The sequence below is a fragment of the Pipistrellus hanaki genome (assembly GCF_964339955.1).
Source record: "Pipistrellus hanaki genome assembly, chromosome: 14".
Lineage (NCBI taxonomy): Eukaryota > Metazoa > Chordata > Mammalia > Chiroptera > Vespertilionidae > Pipistrellus > Pipistrellus hanaki.
In genome coordinates, this window is record NC_140516.1 from 33,771,763 (window position 1) to 33,794,470 (window position 22,708).

Genomic DNA, 22,708 nt, shown 5'->3' on the forward strand with positions numbered 1-22,708 from the left:
AGAGAGAGAGAGAGAGAGAGAGAGAGAGAGAGAGAGAGAAGAGAGAACCAGGCAGACGCTATGTCCTGTGTGTGGCCTAGCTTGTCACATCACATCATTTCTGCTACATTCACTCATTAGAGGAAACTAAGTCTGGGGATGAGGCTTGGGCTCCACCTCTTGAAGGGAAGAGTGTCAGAAAGTTCCCTGCTCCATTTCATAGCCACCACACTACTTCACAGGGTTGTTATGAAGATAAGTGAGTTAACACAAGTGCTTAAAACAGAGCCTGAAATATGGTAATGAGCATGTGTTTGCTATAATTATTTTTATCATTACTACTACTACTATTATTATTACTATTACTATTACTATTGCTGTTACTATTTTTCCCTTCCTTTCGAGTCCTCCTGGTCCTCATTGTTTCTTCTCCCCAAAGTTACCTCAGAGGTGGAGGTTGATGCCTTTTAAATTATTGGTTCCTAAAACCCCCTCAGGGAAGCAGGGGCTTTTGTTTTTGTTGCTAATCCTCACCTGAGGGTATTTTTCCTTTGATTTTTGGAAAGAGTGGATGAGACGGGAGAAACATTGATGTGAGAGAGATACATCAATTGATTGCCTCCCTCAGGTGCCCCAATCAGGGTGGGGGATTGAATCTGCAACTGAGGTACGTGCCCTTGACCAGAATCAAACACAGGACCCTTCAATCCACAGGCCGACGCTCTATCCACTGAGGCAAACCGGCTAAGAGCAGGGGCTTTTTTAGGACTGGCCCCACCTTACCTACGGTATCTGCCTAGGAAACAGAGTCAAGTCACACTAGGACTCCAACCGAGGCGGACAGGCCTAGGTCAGCCCCTCTTTGCACATCGCAGGCCTCACAGTTGCTACAAGGCTGACCCTTGCTCTCCTCTCTTCATCTCAGACAACAAACCCGCCACAGTGAGCTGAGGAAATTCCCCAGGCAAGTGATTGGCTTGGGGACACACTCTTGCCCAGTCAGCGCCCCGATGCGATGGGGCATGGGGTTGGGCTTTGAGGGCAGAAACCACCAGCAAGTGAGCAGAAGAGCCAGTGAGATGGGCCCTGGCTGCCACAAGCCCACAACCCACGAGGCAGAGCCACAGCGAATCAACGTGCCGGTAGCTCCCTGCAAAGGACGCCCACCTGAGGAGTCACATGGCGCTGAAACCCAGCCAAACCCCTGCTGCCAAGCCCAGAGACTAGGCTGCATCCACCTGAGAAAGGATTGCCCTTTCCTAACTGTCTGCTCAGGGTGGCGCTTTTTCTAATGTATATAAAGCACTGCACATGCTAGCTGTGGCTCGGCTGCCCCACCTCATTTTAAGATCCCTGCCCTGAGCCCCTCCTGTGTGAATACTTCACAACCAGGTGGCTGATCACTCATCCCACTTGGGTTTAGCTTTTTCATTGCCCAGCTTCACTTGGATTTTCTCCTTTTGGCTGGTAGACCTGCTGTGGACAGTGGAGATGACCGGCCTGGGGCATGTGGAAGCGTTTGCCCTGCCCCACTGTTGCAAGTGCTGGAACTCCGCCCGGTGCCTTGTCTGCCTGGCAACTCTGGCCCTCCTCGAAGACGGAGCACAGCGAGCTTCTCCGAGCACCAGTAGGCCCTCCTTTACCCCACTGGCCTGGTGGAGGGGTGACTTGGCTGTGAATCCTCAGGGCAACTGGGGGAAGGGGTGTTGTGGGGACCGTCCTTGACAAGATGGAGCAGAGGTGCAAGGAGGTATTCTGATCTCTGTAAGGACCGGATAGATAGAGGATAGAAAATAGATATATAGATTAGATGATAGAAAGATGGATGGATGGATAGATAGATAGATAGATAGATAGATAGATAGATAAATGATAGATGGTAGAGGATAGATAGATAGATAGATAGATAGATAGACCACTCACAGAGAGGTTTGAAGAAAAGCAATGAGCCAGGGTTATTTGCATATAAGCTTTATAAATATTTTCCAGAGGAAAAGTAAAACAGAAACAATAAAAAATAGACACAGAAAAGTCCCCACCACCTGTTTGGTTAAAAACATAAAGTAAACAGGCACAGGAGTCATCCCTCCATGGGACCTTCCCTTTAGCTCAGAACCACACTGTCTGTGTTTACACTTGGTGGGTCCTTGTTGTCATTCCTACCATTTAATCTAAGAGTGGAGAGGCAAAGGAGCATGACAATAATAGAAATTAATGACCATGAGCAATAAACACTCACCAGGGCTCTGCCTGTGGTTTCCTGCCTTCTTGGCTCCAAAGAACAGGTGAGGCCGGTCCACCCTGATGACTCCAGGCCCAGCCCCATGGACCAAGGGGATCTGACCACTGTGCCCGCCGGGGGCCATCGAGCGCTCTGAGCTCACAGTGGGCTGGCTAAAGGGGTTAGAGAGTTGTCGGTGTAACCTCTACCAGGAGAATGATAACATTTCTGGCTTTTTGCCACTTGGTGGGACTTCACAGCAGAGAATGACAATAAGAAATAAAATTTGGTGAGGTCCCAAGAGGCCATAGCCTATAGTACAAGATTTCTCACCTTCACCCCTATCAGCATTCTGGGCTGGGCAATTCTTTACTGGGAGGCTGTCCTGTGCATGTAGGAGGTTCAGTGGCAACCCTGGCCTCTCCCCTACCTACTGGATGCCAGTAGCAACTCCCTATTTGTGACTATCAAAAATGTGTCCAAATATTACCAAATATCTCTGCAGTGTGTGTGTGTGTGTGTGTGTGTGTGTGTGTGCGCGCGCACACACAAAATCTCCCCAAGAAGTACTGCTCTGGTGGTTAAGAGCAGGGGCACTGGGGTGTGACTGCCTAGAGACAAATCCCAGTGCGTGCAACTTGCAGGAGCACAGAATGGGATAACAGACAGTCTGAGCATATAATTTATCCTCCAACCAGGGCAGTTGGAGGGTGGAGGGGAGTTCTGACGATAACTTCATAACCTGAGGCTGTCTTTGTGGATGGGTATGTGTGGTTGGTCCATAAGACTCTATAGCAATGAGCATCGAGCCTGACCTGGTGTCGTTTGATGACCATGGTGCTATGTGCTCTCCATGCAGAAACTTCATTAGCTCCTAGGAGGTTGGTGTTGTTATTATATCCTTTCTATGTATGGCAAGACTGAAAACTAGAAGCTAAAATTCAAGGTCACATGGTGAGATGTGCAGCCAGGATTCATATCCTGTCAGGCGAGTTTGCAAACCCGTGTTCTTAACCACTGTGCCCACATGTGCTCGGTGCCCAGGGAAACAGCACTACCTGGCATCCATGGGTCTCCACAGCAAGTACTAGCTCTAGGTCACTCGCAGTTTCCAATTCAATCCACTTCCAAAGCTGGGTGCTCAGGGTTTATTGTGACTAAAAGCAGATACATGAAAATCACTGTGGAGCAGAAAATGTGGGTGGCAGTGCCCAATCTCATTCCCGGTTTTGTGGAGCTCAACAGGTGCACCATCCCAATAGGAAGTCACTGTGGTTATTTCAGAATGAAACAAAAAATTTATTTTTCAACTCCTATTTAATGTTTACCTTGATGCCTACTAAGTTGTTAGGATATAAAGTCTTATTAGTCATTTGGACCCAGCTGCCTAAATGGAGCTGTTGGTTTTTTGGTTTTGTTTTTTTTTTTGGCCTAGGGGTGCCATGAAGGTGATGGAAAGCAGAAAGCCTGGGAACCTCTGCACTCACCCTTTTACCATTGGGAGAAGCCTGGAGGGTAGTAATGGAGAAGTCCTTCTAGCTCAGAGACATCACCCTCACTCTGGGGAAACCTTTCTGTCCCCATGGCACTTCAGCCTGGGATAATGGAATTGCCTCTCTCTCTCTCTCTCTCTCTCTCTCTCTCTCTCTCTCTCTCTCTTTCTCTCTCTCTCTCTCTCTCTTTCCCACACATACAGCTTTCCTTTCCCTCACACAAAACTATTGTACTCTGACCCCAGTCAGACAACGCCCCTTTCCATCTAAGTTCCCTTAATTTCAATCTCTCACCCCTTTTCAACTGTGTCAGCAAGCAAACTGGTTATTTTACAAGTTGAACTTAGTCAAGATTTAAGTGGAACATCTCTCATTGACTTGCAAACTGCCTCTCAGGTCAGAGGTCACATTGTCAACTCAGACCCACATGGCACAGTAATAAGCAGACCCACACACACACCCCTCCCCTCAGAAAGCACTGGGACTGCTACACTGGACCCTTCATAAATACACAGAGACACTCAGAAGACAGAACGGGCAAGTGGGAGAGGCCTGGCAGTGTGGCAAAGGGGAGAGGGGGTGATGGCCTGGCAGTGAGGAAGTTGGCACTGTTAGGGCCACAAGCACACTTGACACTCTCTAACTCCTAACTTCCTGTAACAACGAGATGGCATGGGCGTGGTGGGAATGTGTGGGGCAGGGCAGGGACATGGTATGGCTCTTTATTACTAGCCAGGGGCCTCCTTGGTCAAGTCACTTCTTTCCGTGCCATAGTTTCCTCACTTCTAAGGGGGTTTGATTTCTCATGGCTTGTCCAACTGGGGTGCCAGAGGCACATTCACAGCCTGTGTGTACACCCAAAACCACTGGGATGTCCTTCCGGGGTGTCAAGTTCATTCATGATCACTCTTTTCACTTGAAGGCATTTTATATCATTGCTCAGAATGCCAAATTTACCTACATTTTCATTTCAGTAACTGATAATTGACACTTCCCAGGCAATTACTGTGTGGTAAGTGTTGTGTTAATCTCTTTACGTGATCCTCAGCATTACCCAATCAGATGTCTTATCATTCCCACTTTGTGGGCTAAAAAACTGGGGCACAGAGAGATGAAACACTCCCCCTAAGTCACGTTCCTAAGCAATGATAAAACAAAAACTCTCCCCCTATCAACTCCCCCCACATCTGGATCCATTTGCAAGGTGCTTTGGAAGTCACCCCTCAAACCGTGGGGCTTCTTTGGTGAAGCCTGACCAGCGCAGGCCAAAGTGATTTCCACAGTCCTGCTCTGACACTCCAGAATCAATGTTAGCTCCATCGGTGGTTTGAAGGGTGCCATTGGAATATGGGAGAGGCCGGAGAGGCCCCCAGGGGTTCCGAGGGTTCACCGGGTGGGGGTTTCTCAGCCCTTGGGGCGCTCCCAAACCTGCGGGTGAAGTTCCCTTCATTTCAACCTCTCGCCCCTTTTCAACGGTGTCAGTAAGCAAACTCGTTATTTTACAACTTGAACTTAGTCAAGATTCAAGCGGGACATCTCCCATGGACTTGCAAACTGCCCCCTCAGGTCAGAGGTCACATTGTCAGCTCAAATCCACCTGACAGGGTAATAAGCACACACCCCCACACACCCCTCCCCTCAGAAAGCACTGGGACTGCCACACTGGACCCTCCCTAAAAACACAGAGACACCAACACAAATTAAGTTCCCTTCATTTCAGTCTCTTGCCCCTTTTCCACTGTGTCAGCAAGCAAGCTGGTTATTTTACAACTTGAACAAGATTATGGAATCTCTTTCTAGCCCAGTGTTTCCCAAACTTTTGACATATGTGTACCCCCTTCTATAATTTTCGTGACGCCGAGTACCCCTCGTACTCATGAGAACTTAGAATCAGGCGCAGCTAAGCACGGTGCAGTGCATATCCCCACCAAACTCCGGTGCAACGCGTACCCCCACCAAACTCTTCCCGTACCCCTGGGGGTACGCGTGCCACACTTTGGGAAACACTGATCTAAACGGACCCCCTTCCTGCGCAGGGACGGCCCCAGCCCGGTGTTTGCAGCCCGGCACTTCCTCGTTCCCGCGCGCCCCGGCTCAGCCGCTACGCCCAGCGCCCGAGCTCCCCCGCCGGGAGGGGGTCAGCGGGGAGGTGTCGCCACCGCCTCCTTCCCTCCCTCCCTCCCTTTCTCCCTCCTTCCCTCCCTCCCTCTGCCCCAGCCCGGGCGCAGCCGCGTCCCAGAGGAGCGCCTCGCTCGCAGACAGCTGCGGGCCGCCGGCCGCCGGGCATGTCCCCTGACTGCGCGCTGGCGGCGGCCGCGGGCACCGGGCCCCCGCGCCTCCCGGCGCCGGACAACCGGACGCGCTTCTCCTTCTTCTCCGAGGTCAAGGGCGACCACCGGCTGGTGCTGAGTGCCGTGGAGACCGTGGTGCTGGCGCTCATCTTCTCGGTGTCGCTGCTGGGCAACGCGTGCGCCCTGGTGCTGGTGGCGCGCCGCCGGCGCCGCGGCACCACCGCCTGCCTGGTGCTCAACCTCTTCTGCGCCGACCTCCTCTTCACCGGCGCCATCCCGCTCGTGCTGGCCGTGCGCTGGACCGAGGCCTGGGCGCTGGGCCCGGCCGCCTGCCACCTGCTCCTCTACGTGATGACCCTGAGCGGCAGCGTCACCATCCTCACGCTGGCGGCCGTGAGCCTGGAGCGCGTGGTGTGCATCGTGCGGCTGCAGCGCGGCGTGCGGGGCCCCGGGCCGCGGGCGCGGGCGGCGCTGCTGGCGCTCATCTGGGGCTACTCGGCGCTGGCCGCGCTGCCGCTCTGCGTCTTCTTCCACGTCCTCCCGCAGCGCCTGCCCGGCTCCGAGCAGGTGAGCGCGCCGCTGGCGGGAGGACGGGGATCAAAGGGCCGCGGGGATGAAGGTTCACAGCAGCGATGATAGGCCCTTGGCTGTGGAGTTTCTCTCTTGAATTTCACGGCAACCGTGCCATGTGGGTCCCGTAAACGCCCTCCCAAATGCTGCAAGCGGGGTCCCCAAAATGTCTGTAAGATGCACCTACTCTTCATTGCAATAGTAGTGAAATAACGGGGCTTCACAGCCAGCCAGAGGGAACTTAGGGGACTCGGAGTGGTGAATCCCATGCGACAGTGCCCGTCACACCCACTCTGCAGACGGGGAAGCGGAGCCCGGGCCGGCCGAGGAGTAGCCTAGGAGGAGCTGGGGTCGCACTCAGCAGGTTCAGTTCGAGCTGGTGCGGGCCCTGCTTGGAGGGCGCAGGTGCATGTGGATGCACCGGGGAGAAAGGGGATTAGAGACCTAGAGGCCCCAGGACCAATCCTGCCTGGGGGAGAGGGGTTTTTGGGAGAGGGTTGTGCTTTCTCCTGGAGCCTCAGTGTCTCCAACTTCGAGATGGAAGGTTGAGACCAGCCCGCGGGAGCTTGCCCCGGGAACCCGGGTGATGGGCGGTTTCAGAATATCCTGGGCACCCGAAATGCCCGCAGGTCCCAGGGGCTGGGCCCATGAGCTTTATTCAGAGCAGCACGACCCCCAGTTGTCATTGGGATCGTGGGTGTGGGTCCACCATCTAAAAACAGTTCTGCGGACGCTCATGACATCCGCGCTCCAGCCCCCGGATGCTGGTCTGTTTGCGGTGCCAGCCGGCTGGGCCGGCAGGGTTTGCGAGCTGCGGTTCACGCCGGGACTCAGGGCTGGAGCGCGGGCTGGGAGGACAGCCGCCGGCGGTTCTGGCCGTCAGCCCCTGTGTGTTGGTCTTCCTGCGCCTTGAGAGGAGGGGCAGGGGCAGCGGCAGGACTCATGTCTGTGCACCTTCCCAACAGGCGGCTCAGCCTCCCCAGGCTGCTGCGTTCCCTCCCCCTCCTTCTTCCTCCAGAGGTTGCTCCCCAGGGATGCTCAGCCCTGGCCCTAGGAGGGAGGGTGGGCACCCGGAGCCAGCCTGACACAAACCACAGCCCCAAAGAGAGGCGTGTGCTGTGGCCAGAGGGGTGGGAAGGGGGGGAGGCAGGGTTGGGGAGGGGAGGGTGGTGAGGAGAAGGCTTAGAGCTTCGTCCACTGCCTCCCTGGTGTCTCTTCCAGGGCCTGGGCACAGAGGTGGGCTTTTCTGGGGGTCTCCCCTGCCCTGTCTGTCACCTTTTACTGGGGGAGAAGTCTGCATCCTGTGTAAGCAGTACCTTTTTAACACACCTCAATCCTAAAAGTCTCTCTCTTAACAGTTGATGTCTTGCATGGAATACATTGTGGGGTTTTCCTTGTTTGGTTTGTTTCAGGCCCGTGGCAGTTGATCAAAAAATAGGAGCCTGTGGTGTGTCTCTTTAAGGGGGGCCAGAAAAGCTGGGGTTAGTTGAGCTGGTGGGCACCATGGGCATGGGGAGACCATGGGCAGCTGGCCTCCTCTGCCCAGATACACCCGAGGATCCAGGTGACCACACAGATGCTCTCAAGTAAGTGGAAGGCCAGGCCTCACCCCAGACCGGTTGGATCTGCTTGAAGACTGATTGGTCTTTTGATTTTTTTTTTTTTAAAGTAATTCCCTCACTGAGGTAGTGCTTCTGTATTTTTAAACAGAACTTGAGGGATTTCTCCCTCCCCCCCCCCCTTTTTTTTTTTACAAAAACAAATGGCAAATCACAGAATGAAGGATAGAGCTTAAGGGTATCTTATGTTCCTAGATGTGTATCTGTGTCTCTCTCTTTTACGGTTGTTTTTAAGTGGGTACACGCCTAGGTACCTGTCAAGTAACACTGAAAAATGAGGCTCTTGTTGCCTCCAGGCCAAAAGCCCAGACTACAACTGCTTGCCGACATGGACACACAACTGTCTTCCATGTCTTTCCACTCTGTGTTTTACCCCTGGGGGAGAGGGAGGCTGTGGATCCGGTCAAAGCCCTCTGCATTCCGCTTCCAGAAGGGCTAGGGTTCCCTGCAAGGCGCTCTCATGGAGATCGGAGTGAGGTGGCCTTCCCTCTGTCCAGACCCCTCTGCTTTTAATCCGGAAACACCCCCTTGTCTTCAGAGCCTTAGGAAAGGGATTTGGGCAAAGCCACAGGGAGAGAATGGCTTCTTACAGCCCCGCAGGGGACTGGGGGACAGGTGAGCTGGTGACAGGAGCCCTGTTCCCGGAAATTAGTGGAGGTGGAGAGGGAGCGTGTAATGAGAATTCTACAGTCCTTTCCAGCTCTCCCTCCTCTCTGTTCCCCTTTGTGTTATGCCTCCCTCCCCCTCCCCCCACCCATCCCCACCGTGCACCTGCCAGTGAGCCAACAAACAGAAAAAACCATGGTTCCTCAAAGGCTGTGACATGAGCATGCAGGAAACATCTCATTTTATAGGTGAGCGGACAAGCCCAGTGGTTTAAGAAATAAGTTAGAGAGTGAGAAATGGAGGGACAAAAGGGAGTGAGGCCATTAAAAAGAACAATCTGGTCCAGGCTGAACTAAGTCTCCTGTTAAAATCAGCAAAGGCTTGTTTTCTCAGCCCCCTACCGCCCGCCTCCTGGCCGGAGGTTTGGCCTGCCACCTCCCACTCGGACACGAAATATGGAGGTTGTGGATGGGGAACATTCTCCTACCCAAACCACAGGGGCAGAGAATGAGCTACCTGACCCCGAGCACAAGCTGGCGCTCTGCCCTCAGGGAGCGCTGGCCAGGGGGCTTTCTGCTCACCTGGACCCCCCACCAAATCGAAAACATGATTCCCTTTGTACATCTGGGCAGTGGGTGCCCAGCAGCCAGGGTAACCCAGGGTGACTTCCCTGCCGGGAGGATGAAATAATGGACATTTCAGAAAATGCTGTGTAATCTGATGTGACGACTGTGGGCTTTGGAGTCAAATGCTGTGAGTTTGAATCCTATCTCTGCCTTTCGTTCAGGAGCTGTGTGACAGGGGCAAGTGAGCGGTCCTGCTTCTCTATACCTCACTTTCCTCCTTTGCAAAACGGGCCTGATATCAGGCTTTCACTTTCTAGGATTGTCACGGGGACTAAGGTTCAGGAAATGGGCCGGCCGGCATCTGGCACAGACACGGTTAAGGGCTCAAAAATTACCAGCTATTATTAGTTTCCTTATCTGTGGTTAGAAATATTTTAAACATTCTTTAAACAGTGCAATTCTTCTGATTGCTGTGAAACAATAGGCTGCCATTTTAAGAGGGGGGACACATCCCAGTAACTTAGACATGTTAGCCAGGTCAGCTCAGCCTGTACCAACGGCATTCCTGCCTGTGTGTGCCGTGGCCCCGGCGAGGCGGTGACCCTCGCCGGCAGCTGGGGAGGACGGTCCACCCTGGCCAGAATGTGCGGCCCATTTATTCTACAAACATTTGCTGAGCAGCCCTCCCCCTGCCCTCACCACGGGCTACATGCCCACGACTCTCTCAACCTCTTCGAGGAAGTGCATTTTTTGAGCATGCAGGTGGTCCCAGGCCCTGGCAGAATGCAGTCCCATGAGCAGGTGTTCTTATGTTTATTTCCTGGAGGAAGAAATGCCAAAAGCCAGAAAGCAGGTAAGAGGTGGAGCTGGAATTGAGCTGGGGTCAGTCTGTTCCTCCTGCTGTCATTTTCCGGAGTTCATTCTTCCCTAGGAGCCTTGGTCCCACGGCCCACTCTGCCCGGGGTTAAGATGAGGCCCATAATGCCATCGTGTGTCTATCGAGTGTGGGTTGGCTCAGGAAACACAGTTTGCTTGCCTTTGTTAACTTTAGAGGACGCTTATAAGATAAAAGACAGTACGTCTATTGCTTGCATTGATATTTTCTTTCTTTTCTGTGGGAAAGCTGATAGGAGAGGAGATGTGCAAGTAGGGTTCGAAGTTCCTTAAAATGACCTTGAAGTCTTACAGTTTCTGTTTGAAGAGGTGGGACCGGAAGGATGATTTCTGAAGTGACCTCCGGGGTGTTCCAGAAGAATCTTTAGAGCCCTAGCCAAGTAGCTTAGTTGGTTGGAGCATAGTCCTACATGCCAAGGTTGCAGGTTCAATCTCCAGTCAGGGCACAAACAAAATCAACCGACGAATGCATAGATAAGTGGAAAAACAAATTGATGTCTCTCTCTCCCTCCCTTTCTCTCTCTCTCTCTCTCTCTCTCTCTCTCTCTCTCTCTCTCTCTCTCTCTCTCCTCTCTCTCTCTCTCTCTCTCTCTCTCTCTCAATTTTAAAACACATTAAAAAAAAAAAAAACCTATCAGAACAATCATTAGAGACGCTGACAGGAAACAGCTGGAATCAGGTGGCATTTGCCTGTAAGTCAGCCAGTGTGGGGAGAAGGCAAGTTTGAGCAGCGCGTGTGGAAAGATGGCCCTATCCACAGGGGAGTCTTCTTAGACAAGAAGTGTATCTAGCAGAGTGTGAAGAGGAGAGGCAGGCAGCCAGACAAGGATGTGGGGGACTGAAGGAACATTGCAGGCGCAGGAAATAGCCCATAGTCAGTAGGAGGTACTCCCCTTCAGGGAGAGATGGCCTGGTCTGGGAGGGGGTGACAAGTTAGAATGAGATCTGTGGGTGGATAGCTACGAGATGGAATTCTGAGGTTCCTTTGAGTGGGGAGGCAGAAGGCAGAAGGCAGGAGACTAGTGCCCATGTTCCTGGCAGCGTGGGGAATGGCAGCTCCAGGCGGAGTCAGTGACTGCAGGAGGTGGAAGCTTTTGCGAGTGGGATGTGGGAGGCTTGACATGCCCATGAGGCACCCTGCAGAGATGTCCTCAGGGGAGTGGGGTGAGTCTGGGCTCAGGAGAAGACTGGCTGAAAAGACTAGATTTCAGCATCACCTGCGAAAAGAAGCCATGGAAATGAGTGTGCGAGGGAGGGGTGGGGGTTGGGCTGGGGAGGATGGAAGTCACATTTAACCACACGATGTGCCTGGCCTCCTGCCTTCATCCCTTCTGGCCCTGACGCTGAGCTCCAGCTTCTCTCTTCCCCGGAAGCCCCATCCTTTCAGACACAGCTCACACAGCCTCCAGGATGCAGCTCTGCCAGGTGGCTCCTCTCTCCTGGCACCTGTCGATTGCTGGGCGCTTCCAGCCCAATGCCCTGCATTGAAGTTACCCAGAGCCTCTCCCTCCCTGGCTGCAGGGCCCAAGCCCACGCTCTGTGGCCTCCCCGTGGCTCAGCCACCACGGCTTGGGTCAACAGTGGCTGAGCAAACGGATTAAAGGACACTTGTTGACTCAGCCAGCTTTGCTTCTGTAGCTCAGTAACAAAGCGGGTCTAGCACTTTAGGCTTTCAAATTTCCTTTTTTAAATCAGGAAACATCTCAAACATGCGGAGACTATTGTAACACTCCTGCCCCCACCTTCCAGATTTGATTCGCTGCCAGACTCCTGTGAGTCACAACCTAGAATCCAAACGACTTACGTCAAATCGACTTTCCCACAGAAACAAAATCATAACATCGAGTTAGAGCTGTGACTGTGGGCCTGGTGTTTGTTGATTTTCTTCTTTTAAATTTTTAAAATGAAATTAAACACTGCATTTAACCAAGGATGCCCTGGGGTGAGGTTCTTGTTTTCCCAGTTTTGCTAATTGTTAGGCACTCAGGCTTTCTGTCCTGGTGACTTCCTGTACCTGGCCCCTCGTCCTTGTTTTGCTCACGTCTAACTGTCTACCACAGTTGGCCTTCGCTCTTAAGGGAAAATACACAATTCACAAGGACTGTGTCATTAGTGTTAAATTATTTGAGGAGGATGTTTCGAAGCCTTAGTTTCCTCCTCTGTGTGATGTGAAAAATAGTAATAATACATCTCCATAAGGTTGTTGTGAACATAATACATCTGCAAAAATAGTAATAATACATCTCCATAAGGTTGTTGTGAACATAATACATCTGCAAAAATAGTAATAATACATCTCCATAAGGTTGTTGTGAACATAATACATCTGCAAAAATAGTAATAATACATCTCCATAAGGTTGTTGTGAACATAATACATCTGCAAAAATAGTAATAATACATCTCCATAAGGTTGTTGTGAACATAATACATCTGCAAAAATAGTAATAATACATCTCCATAAGGTTGTTGTGAACATAATACATCTGCAAAAATAGTAATAATACATCTCCATAAGGTTGTTGTGAACATCCAATGAGATAATGTATGTAAAGTGTTACCTGGTGTGGACTAAGTGCTTTGTTGATACTGAATAGGAGAAGAAGGGACTACTTGACTGTATTATGAGTTTGACCACCTAATTATGATACATATTGAGGAATGATAAAAAACTCTTTGCCTAGTATAGCATTTAGTAAATATTGAATGAATGAATGAGTGAATGAATGGTGCTATGGATGATAATATTTCTTCTGGACATTGGTTAAGATGCCTTGTTCACCAGAAATCAATGATATGGTCTCTTTACACAAATACACTCTACAAAACCTATGTTAAATGCTTGGAAGAGCAACTTGTTTCCTGAACAGTTTTGGTCCTATCGTGAAGCAGGCACAGGATATTTGGGTTGGGAGGAGGGGTGGGTAGATGATAGATAGAAAGATAGATAGATAGATAGATAGATAGATAGATAGGGCTCTTCTATCAGATATCTTGCAGTATCTTCATTGGCCTACTTATTCATCAGAGGACATTGTTGCAGCACCTCTTAACTATTCAGTAATGTCCCCGCTGTTTAGGGCCAAATATTTGAATTCAACACAACACAGTGGCAGCAGCAAGGTCACACCTGCAGGTTCTTTGGCCACTTTCCAGTGGTTTCACCACTTGAGCTGATGGAGGTTTGTGCTTGCGTCTTGGTCTGGGGCTGCCATGTGCTCCTCTGGGAAGAGGCCCCCAGGGACAGAACTCCCGAGTCAGGGCACCAGCATTGCCTTGGCGTCAGCCATGCCCTTCTCTGATGCAGCATGACACTTGCAGACGTTTGAACGGCCTCCAAAGGAACACTGTGCCTTCATGTGGACCCTGTTGCCTTGAGCACTGGGCTTGGAGTCATGCCTGGGAACTAACTCTGGCTCTTATCAGCCTGTGACCCTGAGTTATTATGAGGTCAGAGGCAGATGATTTGTAAGTGGGGCTGTGTGGCCCTTGGAAGGGATTCTGGGATTTCTTGTCCGTTGTGTGGTAGTGTACCAATAAGTAACACATTAGTGTTAGGGTGCCCGGTAAACCCCGAGCTGGAATGGGCTTAAGGCCAAATAAGAAGCTAGCATTTAAATGACCTCCTCTTCCTTCTTGTGACTAGGAAATTCTGATTTGCACACTGGTTTGGCCCAGCCTCGCCGGAGAAATCTCCTGGGATGTGTCCTTCGTCACTCTGAACTTCCTGGTGCCGGGACTGCTCATTGTGATCAGCTACTCCAAAATCTTACAGGTACGTGTGCTTCCGGACCGCAGCTGACCTTCACGCAGGTGTAGTCTTAGCATTTCTAGGTTAGAAGTTACCTTAGGGCTCACGCCAGCCCAATTCTGGCTCACTGCCGAGATCTACCCCTCCTGCAAGAAGAAAAGTTACACCTTTATGGTTGTTATTATTTGTCACTAATCACTGAATACAAGTGTATTACAAAAAATTTAAAAAATATGGAGATTGTGTACCATACAAGATAAAAATCTATGCTACCCCCATTGTTAATTCATTGTGTATTTTCCAAGTTATTTACATATATACATAGTTTTATTCTATGTGCATGATAAATCATATAAAATGATCAAATGTCAACTATTTTGCAGATTTGAGATGCTACTATCTGCTTCTTAACTTGCTTTTTTTGCTTAACACTCTAACATAACATCTTCCCATATCAGATCCTTTATCTCTGCCTCATTATTTTTAACGGCTTGATGACCTTCTGTCATACAGCTGTGACATAATTTATTTTATGGGCTTTAGGATTGCGTCCTTGTTTCCCTACCACACACAGCAGTGTAGTGAGAGAATACACACTTTTACAATGTTTTATTGACGCATAATGTACAGACAGAAAAGCACACCCAGCACGCACACCCAGCTCACAAACTGACCCCACTCCCGGAGCAGCTTCCAGAAACAGCACCTTACCCAGCTCCCACCACCACCTTCCACCCGCTACCCCCAGCCCCCAGCCCCCAGCCCCCAGCCCCGGAAATGTGCCTTTCCAAAGCGGCTGACACAGGCCATGGCGTTGCCTTCGGAGCAAGCATGTAGGGATGTAAAAAGCCCTGCCAGCCTGATTCCTACCTCTGGAGGCAGCATGCTTACATGTGTGTGCTGGCCAGGAAAACCGTGTGGATGTGCATTCGTGCTTGTTTGAGGTTGAATGCAAAGCCTTTGAGTCCTCTCAGAGGTTTATAGTTGTCAGATCTTGGTTTCATAGTGTATTACAGGTCATCTGGCAAACAGGGATATTGAAGTGGGGCTCTGTAGGTCCTGCTTGCTGTCTGGCCACTTTTATGGCTCTTCCTTTGTGCTGAGATCTGTCACTGTTTTAGATGCTCAACACCAGCCCCACTTCCGTCCGAGTCTGCTAATCCTGAGTCCCGTGGTATTCCCTAGACTCTCCCCCACCTGTGGACTTCTGACCCTCTTTCAAGTGACCCCCTTCTGGGGCTTTTCAATGGTATGAGGACAGTTTAGGCCTAGAGTTAAGGTCTGTAAGGTGCCTGCAATAGCGCTTAGCATGTGTAAGTGCCATGTACGAGTTAAGTGTTAGCTGCTATTGTTATGTTAAAAGAAGTGGGGGGATAAGGAAGATAAATAGAAATAATTTAAAATTATTTTAAAAAACAATTTAACAAATATTTATAGTGTGTTAGGAACTAACTCATTTAACACTGCTAAGAATGACAGATGCGGAAACCAAAGTTCAGAGAGGTTAAGTAACTAGCCCAAGGCCACACAGCTCATAAGCAGCGGTATCAAAATGGAAGGCAGTCTGGCTCCAGAGTTCCTTAGAAGCCAAGAGGGCCTGGTCTTCCCCTTTCACTCGTGTCTCATACTTCTCAGCTGCCTGAGAGGGAGGACTGACTTATTCTAAGGAAAGGGCCTTCTCCTCTTGGGCAGCGGGAAAATCTCTGCTTGAAGAGTCTAAGACCCGGGTTCTAGTCCGAGCTTCATTTCTGTGTGACCTTAGGCAAGTCACTCAGTTTTCTCTGGGGCTAAACACAACGAAATGAGGGCAGATATGATAATGTTTTGAAAACCACAATGTTAATGCACATGTAAGACATTTTAAAAATTACTTCTCGCTTACTAGCAAACCTGCTGTCCATTTTCTGGGTGGACCATCCCATGTGTCCTCACTGGGCACCTGTGGGTTTGCCGGGCTGGTAACTTGGAAGCAGGGGAGTCGCCGCCAGGTGGATGGAGGGTCTGGGCAGGATACCTCCGAAGATATTCATACTCAGAGACACGGAATCAGCGTTTTTGCCGAGTTTTCCTGTCAAGAGTATAACTGTAAAATCATTGAATGCCAGTGTTAATTAGCCATATTTACAGAGACACAATTAGCAAACCATGTGGAGCCTCGGGACACAAAGCTACACCACGTATCCCTTTCTCACCAGCCCTACTTTCCACCTGCCACTACTGACTTTAACTCGGGTTCCATCTCTAGGCCTGAGAAGTGGCCTTCCAGATCGCCCTGATCTCATATTCCTCTATGGCAGAGTTTCCCCTGATGCACTCTCTAGAACTCCATGGGATGTTAGACATTAGCAAGGGTTCGGTGATCAAATGAGTTTGGGAAAGGCTAGGCTAATCCAGGTTACATGGATTTCTTTGCTGCAGGACTCCTCAGAGTCTGTGCTATGGGAGTGTATGCTGGGGATCTCCAGCCCAGGGTGAGAGGAGGCAGCATGGCTACATCTGACAGCAGGACTCTGTTCCCCACAGAGCGCCTCTCTGGGCTGGCGCTCCAAGAGTCTCCTCCGGGAAGCTGCTCTCAAGTCCCCACCCTCATTGCTGGTTCTGCCCTGGTCAGGATGGAGCACAGACAGACGTCTTCCCGTCTTATCTGCCCTCCTGCCTGCCCTGCTTCCTCTTCACCCATGACTCAGACAGGCTATACATCTTCCATGGCTTTTCCCAATCAACAGTTTCCCTGGGCAATAGCCTCCCAGCCACTCCCAAGTACCTTCGATCGGGCTGTCAATGTTAGCTGTTGGGGCTTGGTTTATGTTGTCACCCAGCAACCATTGCCATGGCAAGGTGAGATGCTTCTGCCCTTTGTTTGTATGTTTCTTGTTCCCCTTCTACACACTGACGTGGAAGTGCAGGTAGGCAGGTGCCCTTGCTTTTTGCTATACACCCAGCACCTATAAGAGTGCTTGGCACATAGAAGGGGCTCAATGCATGTGTATTGCATGGGAGTGCGTCTGTGGCTTAAAGCTGGAAACCGCTTTTCTATCTCGGAGCTTACCTGAGAAGCAGAATGTTTCAGCTGAGCGTGAAGGTGCTGGGCAGTGAACCCGCAGGCCTTTCCCCACACCTGACCCTCATTCCCCAGCGCTGAAGCCTGTTTGCCGATGGAAAGGGAGGAGGGCCCTCTGGAAGGATGGAGGCCATTCATTGTCTGATGATTCTAATTGGGAAGTTGCTGGTTGACCAAGCAGCCCCCAGAGACCCAGCGCTCAGGGACCTGAGCCTGGTCCGTGGGGAGCAGCCGCTCCCTGCGCCCACCTGTCAGCAGCCATGGTCTGGTGGCATGGAGAGGCGAAGGGTCTGAGGCGGAGAGAAGGTTCCCTCACGGCCTTCAGATGAAGGCGGCGAGTCTCAAACCATTTAACAAGTGACTCCTCACGCCGTGCCCCTGTGGCTCCGTGGTTGATGTTGACTTATGAACCGGAGGTCATGGTTCGTGTTCTGATCAGGGCACATGCCCAGGTTGTGGGCTTGATCCCCAGTGGGGCCCACGCAGGAGGCAGCCAATCAATGATTCTCTCTCAGCATTGATGTCTTTCTCTCTCTGCCCCCCTTCCTCTCTGAAATATATTTTACATATAATATATATAATTTTTTTAGAGTGACTTCTCAAAGGTCTGGGAGAAAGTTCAAGTCTGTTGTCCCAGACCAATAGTTCTCATGCTTTAGTGGGTGAGGCTCATCTGGGGCGTCTGTGAAAATGTGGATTTCTAGGCTTTCCTCAGGCCCACAGAAGCAGAGTGTCTGAAAGTGGGCCCATCAGGTGTGTTCTATAAAGTGCCAGGTGGCTGTGCAGGTGGCCGTGGACCACATTCCCGGAGCGCTGTCCTCTCTCCCTGCAGCAGAACTCAGCACACACACACACCCCTCCCGCCCAGGCACACACCCCCACTCGATCTCCAGGCTTTGTGCAAGTCACTTCCACCGCTCAGAGCCTCATCTCTCGCTCCTAAATGGGTACTGACAGGACTTACCCCACTGGCTTGTTTTAAGGATTAAAGTTAATCCTCAGACGTTAATGGAGCATTTCGTTTAAAAGCAGCTCAAACATCCTGCCCAACGCCAGGGACATTGAAAGCCCTGGAGAGCAGGTGACTAGTCTTGTCATCTAAAGTGGGGAAGAGGGAGCCACATCTCATTGTAATGGGCCCATTCTCCTTCTCACTCCCCAGAAATCGCAGAAACTGGGCACAGAAGGAAATAGTAGCAGCCGTCAGCGCTAAAAAAAGACGCAACCACGCAGCTACTTGGCTCATGAGTCAGTCCAATGTGTCTGTCTGTTTGCTCACAGTCATTGTCAGCACAGGAGCCACAGGGCAGCCCAGCACCCGGGGAGCGGGGTTCAGAGGCAAGAATGACGCTCCAACGTCTATGACACAGTGTCTGTGGCAGGTGCCCTGTGACTTCCTGCAACAAAGCCCTGCTGGGGCCACGCAGGAGATGAACCAGGAAGCTGGTTCACCTTCTCAGAGCTCCTGGAGTTAGAGCTTGGAGTTACAGGCTGGGCAGAGGCTTTCCACTGACAGAGATAGGAGAGAGTGGGAAGGAACTAGTTTAAGATTAAGAGCATGGGCTGGAGCCAGACTGCCAAGGTTTGAAGCCCGGCTCTGCAAGCACTGGGTGCTGTTGGGCAAGTTGTTTAACCTCTTTTAGCCTTGGTTTCCTCATCTGTAAAATGGGGATCCTCAAAGTACATTATATGTCACAGAACTGCTGGGAGAATTTAAAGAGATAAACCAAGTGATATGTACAGGGCCTGGCACATAAGTGCTCAGTAAATAGGAGCATGCATCACCACCATTCATTAAAAAAAAAAAAAAATGTATAAGACACAGTACCAGGGACTTCCTCCTTCTGGGCAGGCCATGTGGGCAGCACGAGCGATGAGGCTGCTTTTGAATCATTCCTATGTGTCTACCGGGCTGCACTCAGGATCAGAGTGACACCCCTACCCAGTGGTGGTGGCATTTCCCTGCAGCCCTCCCACCTACCAGCCTGCCCAGCCGTCACTCTCCTAGGTCCGTGGGCCACGGTAGTGTCAGCTGAAGCAGCTTTCACCTGGACACACATTCTGACCTGATTCTACACAGCAGCTTCCAGGCCTGGGTGTGCCAGTGTGACCTCCGGCATGCAAACCTGAGATGGCAGGTTACGTCTCCTGAGCAGCGTGTGTGTGTGTGTGTGTGTGTGTGTGTGTGTGTCCCACAGAACAGGGCTGGAGAGGTTGGCAGCCCCCTTGGAGCCTTTTATGATGTGGCTTATAAACAATAGAAATTGATTTCTTACCACTCCGGAGGCTGCGAGTGGGAAATCATGGTGCCAGCATGGGGATCCTGGTGAGAGCCCCCCTGCAGGCTGCAGACTGCCGACCCCACACTGTGTCTTCCCACGGCAGCCATATCCAGGGAGTGTGCTTGGGCCTCTCTTCTAATGGTTTTAATTCAAAATACGTTAAATTACAGTTGATATTGAATATTAATTAGTTTTTCAGGTGTGCAGCATAGTGGTTAGATATTCCTATGACTTACCTAATGATCCCCCACCTGGCACCTCCATGGTTATTACATATCACTGTATTGGCTACATCCCATGACTGTTATGTAACTGCTGATGAATGAAGATTAATCTCTTTATCTTTTTTTTTTTTCTTAGTAGAATACTTCTAAGGAGTGTTCTCAGTTTATCAGGAAGAGAAGAATCGCTTCTTTATTTTTTAATTTATTTTTATTGATTTCAGAGGGGAAGGGGAGAGAGAGAGAGAGACATCAATGGTGAGAATCATTGATCAGCTGCCTCCTGCACGCCCCCCTATTAGGGATCAAGCCCACAACCCGGGCATGTGCCCTTGACCAGAATCACTCTGCAGGCCAGAGCTCTATCTACTGAGCCAAACCAGCTAGGGCCCTTCATCTGTTTCTTAAGATCACTAATCCCACTCAGCAGAGCTTCCTCCCTGTAACCTAATCACCTGGCCCCACCTCCTAACAGCATCGCCTTGGAGGTTAGGTTTTCACAAATAAATCTGGGGGAGGACACGTTCAGCCCAAAGCAGTGTGCTTCTGACCTCACATCCCTCTTCTGTCCTCACATCCCTCTTCTGTCCTCACATCCCTCTTCTGACCTCACATCCCTCTTCTGCCCTCACATCCCTCTTCTGACCTCACATCCCTCTTCTGACCTCACATCCCTCTTCTGCCCTCACATCCCTCTTCTGTCCTCACATCCCTCTTCTACAGCACCCAGTGCAGGCCTTTTACTTCCCTCCATCCACGTCCACTCTATCTGCGAGTGGATGACTTCCTGCCTTATTTCTCAGGGGGCCACCCAGGTGCCCCATTTCTTCAGCGCACCTAAGGGTGGACAAACCTCTCCTAAGGGTGGACAAACCCCCCCTAAGGGGGGACAGACCTCCCCTAAGGGTGGACAAAACCCCCCTAAGGGTGGACAAACCTCCCCTAAGGGTGGACAGACCTCCCCCAAGGGTGGACAAACCCCCCTAAGGGCGCTCTCTCTGCACAACACAGTCCCCGTGCAGCAGGGGCAGCAGGTTCCATCTCCACATCCCTGTGCTCCTGGTGAACCAGCCCTCCCGGCTATCGCCCTGCGGTGACTGTGGCTCCGTGGCTTGTGTCCCCGCAGATCACCAAGGCGTCGCGCCAGAGGCTGACGGTGAACCTGGCCTACTCGGAGAGCCACCAGATCCGCGTGTCGCAGCAGGACTTCCGGCTCTTCCGCACCCTCTTCCTGCTCATGATCTCCTTCTTCATCATGTGGAGCCCCATCATCATCACCATCCTGCTCATCCTGGTCCAGAACTTCAAGCAGGACCTGGTCATCTGGCCGTCCCTCTTCTTCTGGGTGGTGGCCTTCACGTTCGCCAACGCGGCCCTGAACCCCATCCTCTACAACATGTCCCTCTTCAGGAACGAGTGGAGGAAAGTCTTTCGGGGCATCTTCTTCCCAGACAAGGGAGCCATGTTTACAGACACGTCTCTCCGGAGAAATGACCTGTCTATTATTTCCACGTAGTCAATCTCTCTCCAGAGGCAGAGCGGGTCACTCTGGTGAGCTACTGGTGTGTCTTCAGAGGGACTGAACCTCCAGGACCCTCACCCCAGGGTGCCATGCGATAGGAACATGGGACCTATGCAAATGCGTTCACGGCACCAATAAATTAAGGGGCGATCCTTCAGCGAAAGAATTGTGTCCTTTATGAAAGGATTTGCTATGGGTTTCTTGAAATACGGACTTTTTCAGTGTGTGTTTCCTGTGACTGATGTAATAAACTTTTATTTATTCCTGTTCAACAATCACATCTCCTGCATAGAAAGCCACACCTTGCTGGTTTCTGGAGTGAATCTTGCAGCTGGTCCAGGACTCAGAGTTCTCTGAAGGGCCACCGCCTCTCTGGGTCCCTCCCCTGGACTCAAAAGGCCTTGGAATTCTTCATTAATGTCGATAATGCTTGAGGAACTTCCCAGGAACAACCAAAGGTGACTTTTTTATTTATAAGAAATGCCATGGACCCCTTTAGGAGATTCATTGTCATGAAATCAGAAGATATAGGAAAACTCCAATATTTGGGGGCCAGGTAGCGGGGGAGGGGTGAGAAATGGTCATCTAATGAAAGAGTAGCATGCTAATTGACCATACCTTTGTGACATGCACCAGCCCAGCAGGAGTGAGTATGCAAATTAACCCAACAAAGATGGCGGGTTAATTTGCATACACAGGCTCCGAGCAGCTGGGGGCAGGGTGGAACGCAGGCGTTCCACTCCACCTCAGCTGCTCTGGGTCTCTGAGCAGCAATGGGAAGGCAGGAAGGTAGCTCTGACCAGAGAGAAGGTGGTGCTGGCAGCCAGGGGGAGGAAGGTCCATTTTTGCAGGAACCTTCGTGCACTGAGCTTCTAGTAGGACATATTTTGGGAACATGGAGCAAGCACAATGTATAATGTGAGGGAAAGAGAAGATGCAAGGGTGATGTCTAGATTTTTAGCTTGGATTGTGGGCCAACAAACAACAATGGGGGAAAACTTGGGGTGGGAGAGCCAAAAATTTTATCTATGGCTGTGTACGTTTGAAATCCAGTGAGATCCAGTGAGATCCAGTGAGAGTAGGTATAGTCGCTGGATGCAGGGTTGTGGAGTGTGGGCCTGAAGCTACAATGTGGCCAGTCATCAGATAGTGTTTCCAGGCCTAAGGTTTTAGGAATTATCCCTGGGAGAGAAGAGAGAAGAAACCAGAGCCAAACAGAACCACGGGGCATGCCATCACATGGAGGTGGGGCCCATGCCTGGAATGCGCAGTAGCTCGGGGCCTGGCACATGGTAGGTGCTCCACATGGCTTAGTTGTCAAGTACATCAGCAGCAGCGGTTCCATTGCTTGTGGAGTTTCTTGAAAAGCTTCTTCTGAAGTGACTTATGGTGCTCGAGGACAAGAGGACTGGGATTTTCTGTTCACCTTATCTAATAGACCTGATGAATTAAAACTACTTTGAAGTGATGTGTGGCTGTCTTACGGGTCTCTGGGTTGTCACACTGAGGCTGCAGGGCCTGGCTCTGACAACCTGCTGCTGTGTGTGACGATAGGGAGGGCTCACCTGTCTCCTCCTTCCTTGGTGGGAGGACAAGCACACTGGGGTGGGGGACCCAGGAGCCTCCCATGGGC

General features: G+C 51.0%; 1 protein-coding gene across 1 annotated transcript; it reads left to right on the top strand.

Moving 5' to 3' along the window:
• The first annotated feature begins 5,909 nt into the window (after positions 1–5,909).
• On the top strand, positions 5,910–22,543 carry FFAR4 (free fatty acid receptor 4). Its single transcript, XM_084903760.1, has 3 exons — positions 5,910–6,551; positions 13,885–14,013; positions 20,680–22,543. The coding sequence occupies exons 1-3, from the start codon at positions 5,979–5,981 to the stop codon at positions 21,067–21,069; spliced, it is 1,092 nt and encodes a 363-aa protein (XP_084759886.1). The 5' UTR covers positions 5,910–5,978; the 3' UTR covers positions 21,070–22,543.
• Positions 22,544–22,708: the final 165 nt, after the last annotated feature.